General features: G+C 46.0%; 1 protein-coding gene across 1 annotated transcript in view; it reads right to left on the reverse strand.

Moving 5' to 3' along the window:
• Window positions 1-2,610: 2,610 nt before the first annotated feature.
• The window catches only part of ARG2 (arginase 2), a 79,503-nt gene continuing 62,728 nt past the window's right edge, over window positions 2,611-19,385 (reverse strand). The window contains exons 7-8 of the mRNA XM_075193274.1: window positions 10,839-10,975; window positions 2,611-4,085 (exon numbers count right to left, since the gene is read on the reverse strand). Of these exons, the coding sequence (XP_075049375.1) occupies window positions 3,880-4,085; window positions 10,839-10,975 (343 nt within the window). The 3' untranslated portion in view covers window positions 2,611-3,879. The remainder of the gene's footprint in view (window positions 4,086-10,838; window positions 10,976-19,385) is intronic.

Here is a 19,385-nt window from a genome sequence, read left to right on the forward strand (position 1 = left end):
AGAGGGAATGGAGCATATTTTTTAGGCTGGTAATAGGAACAATGCCATAGCTTCAACTGTAAGTGCTCCCCTCTGTGATAATTGGTCCATATGTCTTTGTCCTTTTTCATATCATCTCAGTATGCTCATTTTGTGACTAATTGTGAACATATGATTTGAACATTCATCAAGGTGGTTAACCACCTCATATATATCCATGGACATGCATATTGATTTAACTGTTATTGCACATTTTTTCTGTTGATTCGATTTGTTTGCTGTTTTGTTTTTGCTTTTGTTTTTATATTTGTTTTTGTTGACTTAGTCTGGTATTGAGTGCTATAAGATTTGTATGCGTTGCGAATGATGCACTGGTTGAGACCGAGTTAGTGGCATATACAGCCCTTCCCCTCCAGCCTGAAATAGTACGAGAACCGTCTGTCTATGGCCTCATAGATGCTGCTCAGTGACAGCCACTTATCGGGGCTGTCTTCCAGCAGTAGCATAATCGGAGCCACCTAGGAATAAGGCGGCTTCTCTGCCAGCGCTGCAGGCACCATCTGTCCCTGAACCCCCTGCTGCTCCATCGTATAGTGGGGAAGTCCACTCTGCCCCTTTTACTGAACATGAACATGTCATTTTAATCCCCCAAGTGGGTGCTGTAGTCCAGGACATTGCATACATTCTTATTGTAGCCAGGCTATGCATATAGCTAAAGAAGGAACTCTTGTTTTTCCATATTGTTTAAAACATTATCCAGATATTCCCTCACCCCCCTGTCCCGCTCCTATTCCCCTCAGTGATCACCGCATGAACCTCAGAGCACTTTTGAATTCCCTGCCCCAGCTCAGTGCAGTGAATAAATTAACTGACCTCACTGAGGGGCGGGAAATTGAAAATTATTGTTGTAACAGCTGCTCCGGCGCCGCTCGGACTGTTAAACTTACTAATGCGTGGAGCCAGGGCTAATAATACTACAGGGTGCCCCCCAGTCCCAAAACACCAACCTGTCCCCCTGTACCCAACAAATATGGCTAATTTCTCCTGCTCACAGAAGGAAATTTCTTAGCAAGAGAGGTCAGCCATATTTGTGCTTGCAAGTGAAGCCACTCAGAGTACACCCAGCACCTCTACACACACCTCTATTTGATGTGTGCAATGTTATAAAAATCTTTAAAATGGGCATATTTTACCAAATTGTACAAAAACTATACCTTTCTCAAAGTTGTCACCCCTCAAAGGCACTCCTCAGCCCTAATGGCTTTCTAACAGTTACACTCTCCCAAAAAAAACAGAAAAACAGTGGCTTTTTGCAAAACAGGAAGTGGTAAAAAAAAAGTTGAGATTCTTAAATTTAGATTATCCCCAATTTGTCTTTTTTTTTTCTTTCCTGAAATTTGGCATGCGTCACCTATTGACAGTTCTCCATTTGCATGCCAAAATTCAATTTATTAGCTATAATGCTTTTTAAAATGTAGCCCCTCAAACACCTTGCTCCCCTCTCTTAAATTTAACATGGCGGAATGCCGTTTATTAGATTCAACCTTAATATAAGGGCACAGTGGTCACTGAATTTTATTAGAAACAATACACTTGCACTAATATACGCAACATTTTTCTTTCGTGTTTTATTATTCAATTGCATTTTATAAAAAAAATAAAAAAAATTCTATTATTTTTATTTTCCTTATATTTAATTTATTTTTTTATTTGAATGTGCATATTCTGGTGGTGTTTACACTATATCTCTGCTCTTTCTCTGTGGTATTTATAGAAATAGTACCAAACTTGCACATTTCTTAGCATATTTAACAGATAAGGATTTGATGTAGACACTATTGTGCCATGCTTAACAATGATGTATCTTATAGTATTAACGAGTGATTTCTTTACAGATTTAGATTATTCTCCTTCTTAATTAATAAATGAAAAAATTGAGGCACTATCTTGGAACTTTTTCTATCAGACCACTTTTATTGTAAAGATCCCAAATTACTGAAACATGATATTATACTGGTGATCATCTAACATCAGTGAATCTTCATTATTAGCACAGTAGGAGATGTTGTACATCCTCAATATATATGACTGGGGTGCTATATGTCCAAAAAGTCATTATCCCTAGTGAGGTTTGACTAAAGCATTATATATATATATATATATATATATATATATATATATATATTTATTCATTCATCATACGTCCTCACTAAAAAGGATCAAAATTATTGTGTTCTTATTTAACTAATTTCCCTAAAATTTATTTTACAAAATGTAAGTATAATTATATAATAAGTGAAACCAAATGTGCAGAGGGTGCTTTTGTTTTACTTTAACTTGTATCATACTTACAACTATCACAAAAAAACCAAACAGAATTACAGCGCTCTAAAGCCCTATATATAATGCAAATATAGAGTAGTATGGGCACCTGGAGCCTGGTCACAAACGCGTCTGTGACGCCCATTGATTTTAAAGGTTCTTTTATGGTTTGTATATACACTTACCGTGTTTCATACTGTTAAACAAGAGTTGAATGAAAATAATTAAATTATTTTAAAGTACTCAATACACAAGTATGATGCCAAACAAATAAGTGAGGAGTCCAAAATGTTGCAGTGTTCAAACCAGTGCAAACAAAAGAAGTTTTTATTAAAAAAAAATTGAAAGTCCAAACAACAGGTAAGAGATATATTATTCTAATGTTAAAAGCTAATTTGAAGTTTGTCTAAGATGAACATCTGGGTTGAGATTAGTCAAAGGGCTGTTTTATCAAACAACTCATTGTTTATGTGGTTTGCAAATCGTGCAATATAGCACAGACAGAACTGCACATCAAACCGCCTGAATTAAAACCACCTAAGGTCAAATTGCAATGTTGTTTTTTTACAAAATGTTCAATGTATCAAGCTGTAAATTCCACATGGTACCCCAGTAAAAAGTTAAATATTTTAGACTCAGCTCTGATAAGTGAAATTGCTGGAATCCAATAGGGTTTGAGCAATGTGCCTTTAAAAAGTCTATATACCACTGGCCTCTAAGAGAGGAATCAGTTATTCAGCTGTCAGTCTGCAGGTAAATGCTGCAGACCAGGTTACACACACGTACAACAGTGCACCTATGTTCAGAGATATACAGGTGTAAGACATGTGCAACAAAGTATAAAGTGTGATTTTACTTACATGCTTTGACTGTATTTTACACAGCTAACAGCAGAGCTGACAGGGTGTGTAGTGAAGAGAAATTACAGAGCACCTGAGGACACTTCCTTTTAAAGGCAAGGTGGGAGTGTTTCCTGTCCAGTCATTCCCAAGTTATTAGCTCACGTGGACCGATTGATAGAATGAATTATGGCATGTTCGAAAAACAACTACACACGGGAGGGTAGTGATCTTCTGACCGCGTTTACTATGATACGATTGTTCTTAAATCAGGTTTATTTTGGGGCCCCATGCACTGCAATGTTGACCCAATTGCCCAATATTTCTGCAAATATTGCACAGGTTTTGTGGCCATCTTAAATATTTCAGGAACAAATGACTTTTATGATAAATTGTTCATTAATGTTAAATCATGATGACACACTGACCTACTTAATACTTTCCCTTCAAATTTGCTATGCGAAAATATAATGCATGATAGATTACAGAAAGTGTGCAAGATTCATAACCGGCAAAATGCATAAAATTTAGGGAAGAAATACAACAAATTATATGTAAGTGTGCCGTAGCAACTAAACATGGTTATTATTTGTATATATTCCTTTGTTGTTCATATTATCTAGATATGTCCAAATGTATTGACTTGCGTCTGCAATTAGCCTTTCTCAATTTAATACATTAACTTTAAGTGCTGTGCTTCTACAGACTTGGAATGCACAGTAGGAGGTGAGTTCATCCTCTAAAGCCGTACTTGCTCTTCATTATCTGATTCAAATGCTGTAGCAGGTGTTGGAAGCTCATCTATAGTTCTGTGAGCACATTCTCTTGTCTGGCCAAAACATGAAGCAATTACATCTACTGCTAGGCTGGTGGTTGCCTTCACTTCATCAGAGGTAGCTCCAAGAATTGGGTTAACTTCTACTAGATCAAGTGCTGACAACATTCCTGAAAGAGATAATTTATACATAATGCACAGACATAAATAAATGCAGCTATTATAAGATAATTCAATATTTTTTTACAATCTAAACCATAGTGGCTTCTTCACAAATATTTATAGCAGAATTGCATGGCAATATATTTTACAAATGGAAATGCAAAAATATTTTATTTCTATTACATTTTTAATATACTATTTAAAGAGAAATTAAGTGAAAAGATAAATGTTAGATTACAGGAATATGTTCAGGTGGCACATGTGAGTCAACTAATGCACACTACAGTTCACTCACAAAGACTGCTATGGCGTAAACAGAAGTGGTTTATAGTTGCTTTGTTTCAATATGTGGTATGATTCTATACATGGTCACAACATACAGGTACTATAGTGGGTAAATTAGGGACATCAAGCATAGTTAAAGCAATGGTTTCCACACAAGTGTGGCTCATGTGTTAATTAAGCAAATATAATTCCAGCATAGCCAGTGTAATGTATAAAAATGATGACATGCCTTTATGGTTTATACCTGTTGATAGAATGGCTGCAAAAGGAGAGCTTGAGGTGGTGACTATCAGGGTTCATTTGGCAGGAACTTCAGTGACAACTTGCTAATCTTTGCACATGTGCGAGTTCTGTAGTGCAAGAGCACACACCAGACACCTCTCTCTCTTCCTAATTGACCCTCTCCAATCCGGCTACCGTCCCCTCCACTCCACCGAAACAGCCCTGGCTAAAGTTACCAATGATCTCCTATCAGCCAAATCCAAGGGTCACTACTCCATACTCATCCTCCTCGACCTCTCCGTGGCCTTCGACACCGTAGACCACCCCTTCCTGCTGTAAACTCTTCTCTCTCTCTGCCTCTCTGGCTCTGTCCATGCCTGGTTCACCTCATACCTTGCTAACCGCTCCTTCTCTGTATCCACGTCTGGTTCTTCCTCCACCCCCTCCCCTCTCCCTGTTGGGAGTCCCTCAGGGCTCTGTTCTTGGCCCTTTACTCTTTTTGCTCTATACTTCCTCCCTTGGGGCTCTCATCTCCTCATTCGGTCTTCAGTATCACCTATATGCTGATGATATTCAACTCTACATCTCTTCTCCTGATCTTTCCTCCTCCCTCCTCTCTCGTGTAACTGACTGCCTCTCAGCCATCTCCTCCTGGATGTCCTCACGCTTTCTTAAAATTAACATCTCCAAAACTGAACTCATTATCTTTCCCCCACCTAGACTCCCTTCCCACCATGACCTCTCTATCGTTGTTAACAACTCCACTATCTCCTCTGTCACCCAACTCCGCTGCCTAGGAGTCACTCTTGACTCCTCTCTCTCTTTTGCCCCCCACATTCAATCCCTTGCCAAAGCCTGTCGCCACCAAAACTATCATCCATGCTCTCATCATCTCCTGAGGGGCAAACAGGATGGGTTCATCCCAACTTTACTATTGGGCAGCATGGTGGCGTAGTGGTAATACAAATGCATAGCATACTAAAATGTACGTGTGTCCGTGAAGTACCTAGCGGTCCAAAATACTTACTCTGACAGACACAGTAGTACGCCACACCAGCTTTTAAGTGGCGTAAATGTCTTTGCTACTGAATTCATCTAGCAATGTATCTTGAGATCCGTACCTTGTTGAATTCAGCAGTGCGCAGAGACAAATTACGTGCATTTTAAAACAAACGCATATTGCGCTCAGTATGTTTGCCTTGATGAATCAATGCCATGGTGTAAATTACCACTAACGGTTTGTCAGGATACTAAGGTGTTAGAGCCAGAACTCCCTAGATATCCCTGGCCCCTTAGGATGCTTTGAGATGACAGAAGCCAGAAGAGAGAACTGATACAAGAGTATTTACAGAATATAATAAACAACTGTAAACCAATAGCTAAAAATATTGTTTAAAACCCCTTTCCCCAGAGTGTATGTGGGGAGAAATCAGGGCCCTCTTAACAACCTTTTGGGCCCCCCCGGGCAAAGCAGTGCACCGGGGCCCCTATATATATATAAAAAAAAAAAAAAGTGCCTATATATATGGGCCCTGCAGCCCAGGGGGGCCCGTCGGAGGCAGCACAAAAAAAAAAACCTGAAAAAAAAAAGAAGAAAATACTTACCTTGAGGTCAGCTGGCGATCCGGCTCCCTCCCTGGTCTCCTCCTCCGTCGCACTCTGCAATGGATGTCGGGCGGGCGTGATGACGTGGACTGCATGGAAGGAGGGGATTGCAGATGCCAGTCTGCCGCTTTTTGGCAAGTAGCTGGTGAGAGAATGTGCCTAATTAATTTATTCTAATGTCGGGATGCCGAGGGAGCTCCCACAGGGAGGAGGAAGAATTTAGGTTCCAGGGGAATGTCCACCTGAAGACTCGAAGTAATCAAGCTTTTGATCTCAACCCAGAAGCTTGACAGCCTTGGGCATGACCACCATATATGGAGGAATGTGCCGTCGTGGGAGCACCCCGCCAACACCGATCTGATGAATCAGGGAGGATTCTATGGAGACGCGAAGGAACAAAGTATCAGCCATATAGCACCTTATAAACATTCTCTTTAATTCTAACACAGATAGAGCTGGTTGCAGCATACTCATATATCTCGGACCATTCCTCCTCTGAAATCTCCTCACCAAGGTCCTGTTCCCAGGCTAGTTCATGGGGGGCTCTGAAATTTGAGGCGGGAGGAGCAAGCTCATAATAGAGTGTGGAGATTAGACCTTTTGTTGATTGACGCAAGAAGAGGGATTCAAAAGTAGTAAGGGGACGGAGTGAAAGGCGGTCTTTGACAACACTGTGAAAATGGCGTAACTGCAGAAACTGACAAAAGTGCTTAGAGGGAATGTGAAAACGTGTCTGAATATCAGACAATTGAGGGAAAGTAGCAGAGGAAGTTAGATGATTGAGATAGCTGACTCCCCGCGAGTGCCACGGTCAAAATGAGCTAGGATAAATTCCTGGGAGAAAATCTGGTGAGTTAAATAACGGTATGACCGGGGAGGGGGTGTGGCGAAAGGCCAAATTTTTGAGATGACGAGTCCCAAATGGATAAGGAATGTGAAATAACTGGATGGAGTAATAAGCGTTTGGGGCGACGAGCTCTTGGGAGCCATAGTAGAGAAGATAATGAGAGCAGCCCCGGACCTTCGGCCTCTATTTTGGACCAGACTCTAACTTCTATCAAACCAGACCATAAAACACATTGAGCGAGATGGGCGGAGAGATAGTATCTTCGGAAGTCAGGACTCCCCAAGCCCCCTCCCCGCGGGGACCTCCAAAGAAGCTTAAGACGGACTCGGGGTCGTCTACCCGAACAAACAAATCTTGAAACTTGTGAATGAAGGAATTTAAAAACATAGGGTGGGATACAATTAGGAAGGGTCTGAAAAAGATACAGCAATCTGGGACACAAAGAGTTGGGCTCTTAGATTCCGATATTCCACATGGGATTTCTTCAGATTTCACCGGACCTACAACAATCTCAACTCTTAGATTTTTTAAAGGTTTTTCGTTCCCAATTAAAAGATCAGTGTGGTTAATAGGAATATATACTTGAGAGCTATCTGATGTGATAAGTACAAACGTCCACTAGTTGGCAGCACCGCCACAAACAGCAAATTAAGTGGTGAGATCGATGCAACTAGATCGTGCAGATGCACTTATGCTGAGCAGGTTAAGTGTTTCAATACTCACTGCAACAGGCACACAGATGAACACGGCCAGATGTCTGGGACACTAGAACCGTGATGCCGGGATCGAGTGCAGGTAAGAGCTCGGTATAGATCCTTTACGTGATCGTTCCCATCAGGAGAGGCAGAGAGGGTGCCAGGGTTCAGGCTATTATTATTGTAGTTGCCTTGATTGGGTTCAATGTCCTGCTGCGAAGGCGGCCACGTCAGGGGGACCAGGCCACAAATGAGGAGGGGACGTTCAGGTAGGCTCCCCACGCTAGGCACACTCAAGGCTCCCCGGCCGCGGTCAGTCAAGCCGACAGGAGCAGGAGGCGGTCCCGGCAGAGCGGGAGTCGCCACCCGTTAAATACGGTGTCCCATCTGGCACTTGGAACACCCGCGGGGATCAGGCAGGCCCAGAAGTTAGCGATGGTGCCAGATATGTAGGGGCCACAAGGAGTGGGTCCCACTCTAGGCCGCAGGGCTAGGGGAGGAGATGCAGGCCGCAACTCAGTTATAGCGCGGAAGGGCCCAAGGAGTTCTTCGGGACAGGACAGCAGGGTCCAGAAGCCCAGTGAGTCCTTTCTATACACAGCCCAACACAATACCCTCTTTGCTACATTTTGTTATTGTTTACGCTGAGGCAGAGAGTTTGTTATTCAATTGGTATCAGGTCTAGCAGAGTGTGTAGTATGTATTTACAATAATTATGCTTACATTACATGATCCTATGCCGGGTTCGTTTCATTGCTGCTCAAAATATGCAAATCGCGGTTCAAAGTGACGTAATATTAAAGTGTCGGGCTCTCCTCATATCGGAACTGTGGTGTGTCTGTGTATACGTAAGTCTGAGTTTGTGACATGTTGGTGTGTTATGATTTGGATTACTTATGTCGCTGTAAACACTGTCGGTGTTTACAACATGGTTAAACTGACTACCACTGGTAGCAGAACCTCCTGTGTTTATTTATACTGTGCAAACAATAGCCAGGCAGCTGACTAGACCAGTGGTTCCCAAACTTTTGCAATTCGCGGCACCCTTAGAGTCTCCAAATTTTTTCAAGGCACCCCTCCAAAATAATTATTGAGCAGTCCTGTTTCAGAAGTAGTCGGGTCAAAGAAATGTAATAAGTATTTAGGTCAGGACGGAAATACTTATTTAGTTGTATGCAAAAATGCCCCCTCTGCATCCAGACACTCTGCCCTCAGGCACTCTGCATTCTCTGCATCCAGACACACTGCCCCCTCTGCATCCAGACACACTGCCCCCTCTGCATCCAGACACACTGCCCTCTCTCACACTGCGCCCTCTGCCCTCTGTCACGATGTCCCCCGTCCTCTGCTCTCTGTCACGCTGCCCCCCCTCCTCTGCCCTCTCTCACGATGTCCCCCTCCTCTGCCCTCTCTCACGATGTCCCCCCTCCTCTGCCCTCTCTCACGATGTCCCCCCCTCCTCTGCCCTTTGTCACGCTGTCCCCTCCTCTGCCCTCTGTGTCCCCCTCCACTGCCCCTCTTACCCTGTGTCCCCCTCCACTGCCCCTCTCATGCTGTGTCCCCCTCCACTGCCCCTCTCATGCTGTGTCCCCCTCCACTACCCCTCTCACGATGTCCCCCCTCCACTGCCCCTCTCACGATGTCCCCCCTCCACTGCCCCTCTCACGATGTCCCCCTCCTCTGCCCCGCTGTCACCCTCCTCTGCCCCTCTGTCTGCCCCGCTGTCTGCCCCTCTGTCACACTTCTCTGCCCTGCTGTCTGCCCCTCTGTCACACTCCTCTGCCCCTCTGTCTGCCCCTCTGTCACACTCCTCTGCCCCTCTGTCTGCCCCGCTGTCTGCCCCTCTGTCACACTCCTCTGCCCCGCTGTCTGCCTCTCTGTCACACTCATCTGCCCCTCTGTCTGCCCCGCTGTCACACTTCTCTGCCCCGCTGTCTGCCCCGCTGTGCCCCTCTGTCTGCCCGCTGTCTGCCCCGCTGTGCCCCTCTGTCTGCCCCACTGTGCCCCTCTGTCTGCCCGCTGTCTGCCCTGCTGTCACACTCCTCTGCCTGCCCCGCTGTCACGCTCCCTCTCACTCCTCTGCCGCGAGCCAGCCATAGGAAAAAACAAAGAGCACATAAACTTACCAATCCGCGCGGCGCCGGGACCCAGCAGACTCCTCTCTCCCGCAGCAGTCACTGAATATCGACGTCAGTGACAGCTGCGGGAGGGAGGAGTCTGCTGGGTCCCGGCGCCGCACGGATTGGTAAGTTTATGTGCTCTTTGTTTTTTCCTATGGCTGGCTTGCGGCACCCCAATGACAGCGCCGCGGCACCCCTGGGAGCCGCGGCGCACACTTTGGGAACCGCCGGACTAGACATTAGAATGTTGATCAAGGCTTTGTTGAATAATTGTATTAAGACATAAGGCTGCTACAAACATAGTTTTAGAATATTAACCTAATTGTAACAGTATGCATAGCTTTTCTATTAACTATGAACATTTTATCATCAAAGTTATATTATCCAACTAATAACTATATTCAAAGTCTGCCATTTAACTTACACAGAACAGTTAATGAATACTCATCAGGGGCGCACGTAGGATTTTTAGGGGGGGGGGGTTCCCCCCTCCAAAAAAAAAACAAAAACCTGTGCATGCGCAGCAGCTCCGTTGCGGCAGCACTGTACTATACAGCAGCCGCGGCGCTGTCAAAGAAACGTCCGCGGCGGTGCTGTATACAATACAGCACCGCCGCGGACGCATATTTGACAGCGCCGCGGCTGCTATATAGTACAGTGCCGCTATGTAGGGCACTTCGTTAGCGGAGGGGAGGGGTTTTTGGAGACCCAGAAACCCCCCTGCGTGCGCCCCTGCACATAGCCAATTTGTTTCATGTTACCCACCTGGCGTAATTTAAACATTACTCAGTATACCATAATTGAAAACATATAAATAGGTATGAATTGTTGTGTAATATCAATGAATACTGACACTATCACTCACTGATATCACTGATATCCGATACAAAGATAGAAGCACAGCTATTTTTCTTTTGTTTCTATGCTCCAGAACTTATTGTGATCAACCATGTCAAACCATGTCAAACCATGTCAAATGATACTCACCCGTGTTATATATTTCCTCTGTTATATACATTCCTTCCCTGTATGTTAACCCTCCAATGACTGGAGTTCCTGTAGCTGGTGCCAAGGATGGATCAAAAGCATCAATATCAAAGCTTAAATGAATGGCCCTCTGACTCCTATTAAAAATGAAAGAGGAATTAAGCAAATTAAAACTATTCACATGCACTGTTGCTGGATATTACACTAGCATGTGGTACCCAGGCTATTGTTGTAACTTTAATGCTGTGCAACCATTACAGTGTTAAAGCACCCTAATGAAGTTAAAAAGGAGATGTGAAGAACTAACTGAACCTACAGTGATGGTAACTTGTCAGATTTAGCACAGATAATATAGTATTTGCAATAGCGGCACTGTGACATACTACATTTACTCTACAAATACTAAAGTACTGAACCTGTACAGTTTTTATTAGCATTTTTGTACTGAATGGATGTAATTTTATTTATTTATTTTTACTAATTGGACCAGTGGTTGAAGTGCGGGTATGGAAAATATAAGTGAATGGAGTTTGATAGCTTGATTAGCCCCCCCCCCCCACCCCCATCTGTGTTTGTGCATTCCCATCCTTCATTACTACTTGTGTGGCTGCATCCCTGATGTTCTCATTCTTAAGCTGTCTCCCTCACACTTTACCTCTTACATATTCCCCTGCAACATCTTTTACCCTGTTCCTATTACTTATCTTCCTGCACTATCATCTCCTCTGTCCCTCTCACCTATCTCCCTGCACCATCTACTCCAATTCCACTAACCAAACCCCCTGCAGCTTTCCTCTCACTTATTTAGTTTCATTTTTCTGCTTCTCCACTGTTCTCTATTCAGACATTCCCACTTACAATAGCTCTCTGCCGCTATCCATTCACCACCTAGATTCCCCTTCTTACTTGTTGCTCACTCAGCATGAGTGAATGGAATGCATGTAGAACACATAGTTCCACTTACTGCTTCTGTTTTCTGTATAGGAGCCTCAATGGTACAGTGCCAAAATATGTACATGCCGCCAGTCGATCTCAGCCACACAGCGGGGGAGCACTGAACGCAGCACTCTGGAGAATGACACAATTCCTTTTCTTTCTTTTGCCTATAAAATGACAGCAGTGGCAGTATGGTATACCAATATATACCGCATACTTTGACCACTGAGTTGGACCTAATATGGGTCTCACATTTGAGGGCTGGGCTTTACCTAATTTCAGGAAATTCTGCAGCCTGCACATACTTAAATGGCCAGGGACCATGTAAAACATTTTGTTGTTAAGTCTCTTGAATACTATGCTCTCATTAACAATCTGCCACCATGTATGGAGGAGTCTGCATCCTACATATTGAAACATGTTCATGGCAGTTCAGAAAATAGTACTTTGTTTTTAACTTATTACAGGAGGTTTCTAAGGGGGTTAAGGACACAGCTAGTAATAAGGACACGTTAGTTATTCATGCACAGTATAGAGAGAATGACAAGTGAGGCTTTTAGGATGAATGCACTTAAAGGGCGACAGGGTTTGTAACAAGCTGAATGGTTACCTGGTGTGGTTTAACATGGGGTGGGGACCGACCAATGGTGGCTCACGTGGGGGGGACCTTGATAGAATATAGCAGGCTGTACTTCCTGCTTTACCTCACTTGCAGCACGAGATCCAGTAGGAGACCCAGCAGCGAGGAAAACGGATAAGTACCATTTTGTGGTTTTATTCATTGTTTTATAACCTTTGTTCTTTCTGTCCATTTATCAGTTGCCTTCAGTTGTTCCCCCCTTTATATATTTTAACTCCAGCCTCCAGCTTCCTCCCTCACTTCTCCCTTGCCTCACATTTGGCCTGCCCCTCCCTCCCTCCACCACCTCCTCTCACCGTTCCCGCCTGTCACCCCCCTGTTTCCCCGTAGTTTACACCAGCCACCAGCATAATGCCCCGTCCCAGTAGAAATGCCCCGCGCCCGGCGCGCCTCAGGTCCCCCACCCCCTCCCGCCGCCATTTTCCCTCCGCAGCTACTTCCCTTCCATCTCTTTCCCGCACGCCAGACATGCCGCAAAGCGGCGATAGTTCCCGGCCCCCCTTGGTATCCTCTCCCGGGCATTCCTCGGCATTTCGCGCTGCCCGGCGCGGCGGTGCCCCCTCTTCTCTCCCCCCCGGCCGGTTCGCGCATGCGCGCTCCATCGCGCCCGGCCGGGATCAGCAGCGCAGCCAGTCTGGATGACATGGCTGCAGGGGCAGCCAGCGGTTCAGGTAGGGAGCTCATTTTTCAGCGTTCCCTAGCCCTGCCCATTTAGCGGCTCCTAACCTGTTTGGTGAAGATAGAGACATTAACACAGTGCGGCGGCGCTTGGACTATTAGCGCAGATCTCAGCTGACTGTTCCCCTTTCCGTTTTAGAGCCTACGGTTATGAATCCGGAGACGAGGGTTGGTCGGAACGATTGTTCGGGTTCCGAGTCTCGTGATCAGAGGACGGCAGGGACCAGGGAGGATGTGGTCCGGGACACGTCTGGAGGACAGGTCGCATCAACAACACTCGAGGAGACATCTGTCGGTGCTGGGAATCCTGCTCCTGTTGGTGAGTCCATTTCCGTTAACACACATAAATCACACTTGTTGGGCTCACCTGTCCTATCTACCAGCAGTGGGTCCTCTGGCTCGGGTGATAGGCCCAGAAAATTAATTAAGTTGTTAGAAACAGAATTGTTAGGAAAACAGAGTAAGCACACACCCCAATCAGGAGACACAGACCAACCAGCGGTCCGTAGCGAATTGGGGCAGGTAGAATCCCTTGAAATCACACATGGCATAAGGCCTAGCGTACGGGATAGAATTAGAAGGGTTAAGTACGTGGATATGTACGCGTTAACCGGTGAGGATAAGAAAGCGCTGGCGGCAGCCTGTGAGAGGTCGGGAATGGGGGAGGAGAAATACAGATCCTTCTCTAGATGGGTAAATGCCTTCTCCATTTTCGCCACAATATACCTTGAGACCCGTCCCAACGAGCAAGCGGAGGTGTGGAGGTATATGCACCTTATTAGCGGGATGTTCGTAAAGGACGGCCCGTTAATTTGGAGGGCATATGACGAGCTTTTCAGGAAGCGGATGAGTGGGCGAGAGAGGCTTCCTCTGGGGTCTAAAGACATTGACATGTGGTTAGAGTTAATGAGGCCCAACAATCAGGCCGCAGAGGGTAGCACAGTTAGGCGGTTTCAAGGGCCGGGGAGGGCGCAGAATGTCCTCCCCCCAAAAGGAAGGTGTTATGATTTCAACGCAGGGGCTTGTCAAAGGGGTTCAGCCTGCAGATTCAGACACATTTGCACATCCTGCAGCGGCCATCACCCAACCGCCGAATGCGCAAAGGCTCGCGGAAGTGGGGGACGGGGAAGAGGCTCTGGCTCAGCTCTGCCGAGTCAAGGGGCCATCGCCAATTGATTTGGCCGAGCTGGATAAGTGGCTAGTGTGATTTGATGATAGGGATACTGCGGCCCTTCTCCACGATGGCTTCCATTTCGGCTTTAAACTCCCAGTTCAGGGTAGCGTTTCCACGGCAGCTCCGGTTAATCTGAAATCGGCGCTCGCTTTCCCGGAAGTATTAGACTAAAAAATAGGGAAGGAGGTTGGTTTGGGTCGCATGATTGGCCCGTTCCGACTCCCTCCTATTCCCAATCTGATTTTGTCCCCGATAGAGGTAGTTCCCAAAAAAGCAGTAGGAAAGTTTAGTCTGATCCAGCACTTGTCTTATCCTGCTGGTCAATCCGTGAATGATGCAATTGACGTTAATCTCAGTTCAGTCAGTTATCAGTCATTCGAATCGGCCCTAGCGCTGGTTCAGGAATGCGGCAGGGGCTCCTTGTTGGCCAAAGTGGATATCGAATTCAGATTGCTACCCCTTCACCCTGAGTCGTATCAATTCATGGGTTTTCGGCATCGTGGTGAATACTATATCGATCGCTGTCTTCCCATGGGTTGTTCGATCTCATGTGCACTGTTCGAGAAATTTAGCAGTTTCTTGCATTGGTGCATTCAGGCCGGAACGGGGTGTCGGTGGATTGCGCATTATCTTGACGACTTCTTGGTTATCGGGCCGCCTGATACCACGGGTTGTCGATATACGCTTTTTTCCACGGAGGCTTTGTTTAGGGTGTTAGGCGTTCCCATTGCAGCGGACAAGACGGAGGGCCCAACTACGTGTCTCTCATTCCTCGGGATCGAGATTGACATGTTAGCAGGGATCTGTAGGCTTCCAGCAGACAAGGTTACAAAGATGTACGAGGCTATCACAGAAGTGTTAGGGGCAAACGCTAGTTCCCTGAGGCTGATACAGTCCTTGTTAGGGCGGTTCAACTTTGCCTGCCGGGTAATCCCCATGGGGAGGGTTTTCTGTAGGAAGCTCCAAAGAGCCACAGCAGGTAGGAGTAGACCACATGCAGTCATACGACTATCCAAAGCTATGGCAAGCGTATTTGGCCGTCACCTCCAGTCACAAACGTTAAAATCAACTTGTTCACAGACGCTGCTGGGGCATCTGGCTTCGGGGCTTATCTTGATGGACACTGGTGTGCGGATAGATGGCCCGATGATTGGCATAGGGATGGGATCACCAGGAACTTGTTGGTCCTTGTGCTATTCCCGATTGTGGTGGCAATCGAACTGTGGGCACCCGTTTTGTGGGGTAGGCACATAGTTTTTTGGTGCGACAATATGGGGGTGGTCCAGTCCATCAACAAGCAGAGCGCCTCGGCCCAACAGGCAATATTGCTCCTGCGGCACCTAGTTTTGCGCTGTCTGCAGAATGACATTTCGTTCAGGGCTAGACATGTTCCGGGGGTACAGAATAGCCTAGCAGATGCGTTGTCTCGATTCCACTGGGACAGGTTTCGCAGCCTGGCTCCTCACGCAGACTGTGTTGGTACCCCGTGTCCCCCTTGTGTTTGGCAGATCATCAAGCCGGCATAAGAGGGTTCGTGGAACAAGCGGTAGCTTCCTCCACCCTGAGATCCTATCAGGCGGCATGGAGACGGTGGTCGCTTTTTAGCAGGCAAAAAGAGCAATCCGAGGCAGGTCAGAGAGATGCTATGCTAGCCTTTATGTGGGACAGATACTCTGAAGGGGAGTCAAAGACCTCTATGGCATCTACCCTGGCCGGGATATCATTTATGGCTAAGCTGCAGGATTACCCGGACGTTACAAAAGGTTTCTTAATTAATAAGGCCTTGAAGGGTTGGGGGAGAGTCCGTCCTTCTCATAGCGATGCTCGTTTACCAATTACCCTTAACATCCTGGAAGAATTGATATGAAAAGTGGGTTTGGTTACCTCAGACGACTATGAGAAGCTTTTATTTAGTTTGGCTTTTTCCATGGCCTTCTTTGGGGCTTTTCGCATTTCGGAGCTGGTAGCCAGGTCCAGGGGGCATCAAGAGTCCGGTTTGAGAGCAGAGCATGTCAGTCTGGGCGAAGGGACCTTAGCCTGCAAAATAGTTAGATCAAAGACTGATCAGAGCGGCAAGGGCTCGTGGGTTCAGTTAGCCTCTCAGCAGCCACGTCATATTTGTCCGGTTAGGCTGGCGTCACAGTTTATGAGTAGCAGACCTCAGGCCAATTTGTTTCTGTGTCACAGTAATAGCATTCCTCTGACTAAATATCAATTTGCAGCCATTTTAAAGCGGAGCTTGCAGTCCCTTAATTTAAACAGTACCTTATACGGGACACACTCATTTAGGATCGGGGCAGCTACATCCGCCGCCTTGGCGGGATCTTCTAACGAAGCCATAAAAAATCTGGGCCGATGGAAGTCCACGGCTTACAAGTCTTATGTGAGAATTGACAAGGTTGTTGATTGATTGTTGTAATGTTTAATCATATTTTGGATTTCGCAGTTTTTCTTTTTCACACTTTCTTTCCTGAGCCTCCAAACCATCCCATCCCACTTTCCTTACCCATCCCATCTTCCCCTCCATTTGGTGGGATACCCTGGGCTTTTCCGCTCGCCGCTTTAACGCGGGGGCGCAAAGGGATTTTCACCCGGGTTTAACTGGGCGTAAGTCCAGATTAGAGGTGTGCAGCCGGGGTTTTTCCGGGTGTTGTTTACCTTCGCCTGGGTGGTCTGCTCCCCGTATGTATCTACCTTCCCTTACCCTCCTTGTGTTCCGTTTTTTCCTTTTACAGCACGTATCCTTCTCATACCTGTTATACCAAGCCTGTCTGTCTTCCCAATTTAAAGATATGGTTGTTAACACTGGTTCTCTGCTTTCAGATGATGGTGTTATAACTAAGATGGTGTGGATCATCGGTCATTAGTTTGTTTTTTGGGCCGCTGGCCACCCCAGGTCTAAAAGTATTCCGAATCATTGCGGCACGGTTATAAGATGGTGGGGCAAAAGAGGTTTAGGCTGGCAGGATCTTATTCCGTGGTTGGTTAGGCTCATAAAACAACAAGGCCCACCGGACGTTCTGGTTGTGCATGCAGGAGGTAACGATTTGGGAAAGGGGAAATCATTAGATCTCATCATTAAAATCAGAGAGGACCTGCATCAAATACACGAGGTGTGGCCAGACATCATTATTGGTTGGTCGGCACTTATTCCCCGATTAGCATGGAGAACAGCCATTCCTTTAAAAAAGATGACGGTTATGGTTAGGAAGCTAAATAGCGCCATCCGGAAAGTAGTACGGTCCTTGGGGGGTATAGTCATAGACCACCCGGGTTTAGGGGTAGAGGCACCACATCTTTTTAGACGGGACGGCGTTCACCTTAATGAAGAGGGTATGGGGTTCTTCATAGATAGGATTTACGGGGGAGTGGAGGCGTGTTTCGGTTAGTTAGTGGCGGGCTGCAGCATCTGTAGGGCGCAGCGGGGTAGGAAGGCACTGCGTTCAGCGGCTGATTAGTGGGCGCACAGGTAGTTGGTCGTAGGTCACTGCCCCCTTTGAAGCAACAGTAACTCCTTTTGGTCCTTCGGTGAGGAGGGTCCCTGTCCGGCTTGGTGAGGGAGGGCAGCGTGAGTTGTAAGGGGCAGTCACTCTGACGCCAACTCAGCGCTATGTATGTAGGGATTTGTTCCCCGTGGTTTTGCGGACTTACGGCGGTTTGCGCCAGTCCACTAAGTAATCTTGTGTGATCAGCTCGTGAGCTGTTCCGCAGTGCCCTTTCTCCGCCACCATAGGTTAGTTAATATAAAATCCTTACAATAAAATTCCTGCCATTATTTTAATAACTTACACAGGTCTCCGTGTCTTCATTTGCATGCAAATGTTTAAAGTTTAAGGTTGATATGAAGTTTGTGGGAACATACACGGTGAGCCCTTTATGACAAGTGAGGCTTTTAGGATGAACGCACTTAAAGGGCGACAGGGTTTGTAACAAGCGAAATGGTTACCTGGTGTGGTTTAACATGGGGTGGGGACCGACCAATGGTGGCTCACGTGGGAGGGACCTTGATAGAATATAGCAGGCTGTACTTCCTGCTTTACCTCACTTGCAGCACGAGATCCCACCCACCCATCCCTCAATTTAGTCAGGGTTTTTTAAGGTGGGGTAGGAAGGCACTGCGTTCAGCGGCTGATTAGTGGGCACACAGGTACTTGGTCGTAGGTCACTGCCCCCTTTGAAGCAACAGTAACTCCTTTTGGTCCTTCAGTGAGGAGGGTCCCTGTCTGGCTCGGTGAGGGAGGGCAGCGTGAGTTGTAAGGGGCAGTCACTTTGACGCCAACTCAGCGCTATGTATGTAGGGATTTGTTCCCCATGGTTTTGCGGACTTACGGCGGTTTGCGCCAGTCCACTAAGTAATCTTGTGTGATCAGCTCGTGAGCTGTTCCGCAGTGCCCTTTCTCCGCCACCATAGGTTAGTTAATATAAAATCCTTACAATAAAATTCCTGCCAATTTTTTAATAACTTACACAGGTCTCCGTGTCTTTATTTGCATGCAAATGTTTAAAGTTTAAGGTTGATATGAAGTTTGTGGGAACATACACGGTGAGCCCTTTATGTAAACATTTATGTGGATAACAAGAGTTACTATGAAAGTCCTGCCACTTGATCAACAGATTACGCCACATTCTAGGTAAGTGCTTGACAAGCTGTTCAGATATTTCATTAGCAATGAGAACATCAAAACACTGAATAAATGTGCTGGAGTTTATTTTTATGAGGAGAGATCAGTGCAGTAGGGGAATGTTTGGCAGGGCATGATGTGAGCTGTATGAGAGGTGGCAATGTGATAAGTAAGTAAGTGTGCTGCTGCTTACTCAGCGTTACCATTGAACTGAACTGCTGACCATCACTTGCTCTTGCTAAGCTTATCTCTACATTAGGTGATGTCCCATGACACAAGTTGTTGTTTAGCTTACCAGCGTGTCCCAATAGAAAATAGTAATGCTCATTCCCAACCCAAATGAAGCAGATAGTGTATTGCTTTCCTTTCAATAATCAAGCTGACACCTATCTAAACCTTTATAATGTCCTAAATCAGTAGTAAATATGTGGCCAGAATTGGGATAAATGTAACATTCAATGGGATTGGAAAAGGTAACTTTGTCCCAGGTATTTAAG

The sequence above is a fragment of the Mixophyes fleayi genome, chromosome 12 (genome assembly GCF_038048845.1).
Source record: "Mixophyes fleayi isolate aMixFle1 chromosome 12, aMixFle1.hap1, whole genome shotgun sequence".
Classification (NCBI taxonomy): domain Eukaryota; kingdom Metazoa; phylum Chordata; class Amphibia; order Anura; family Limnodynastidae; genus Mixophyes; species Mixophyes fleayi.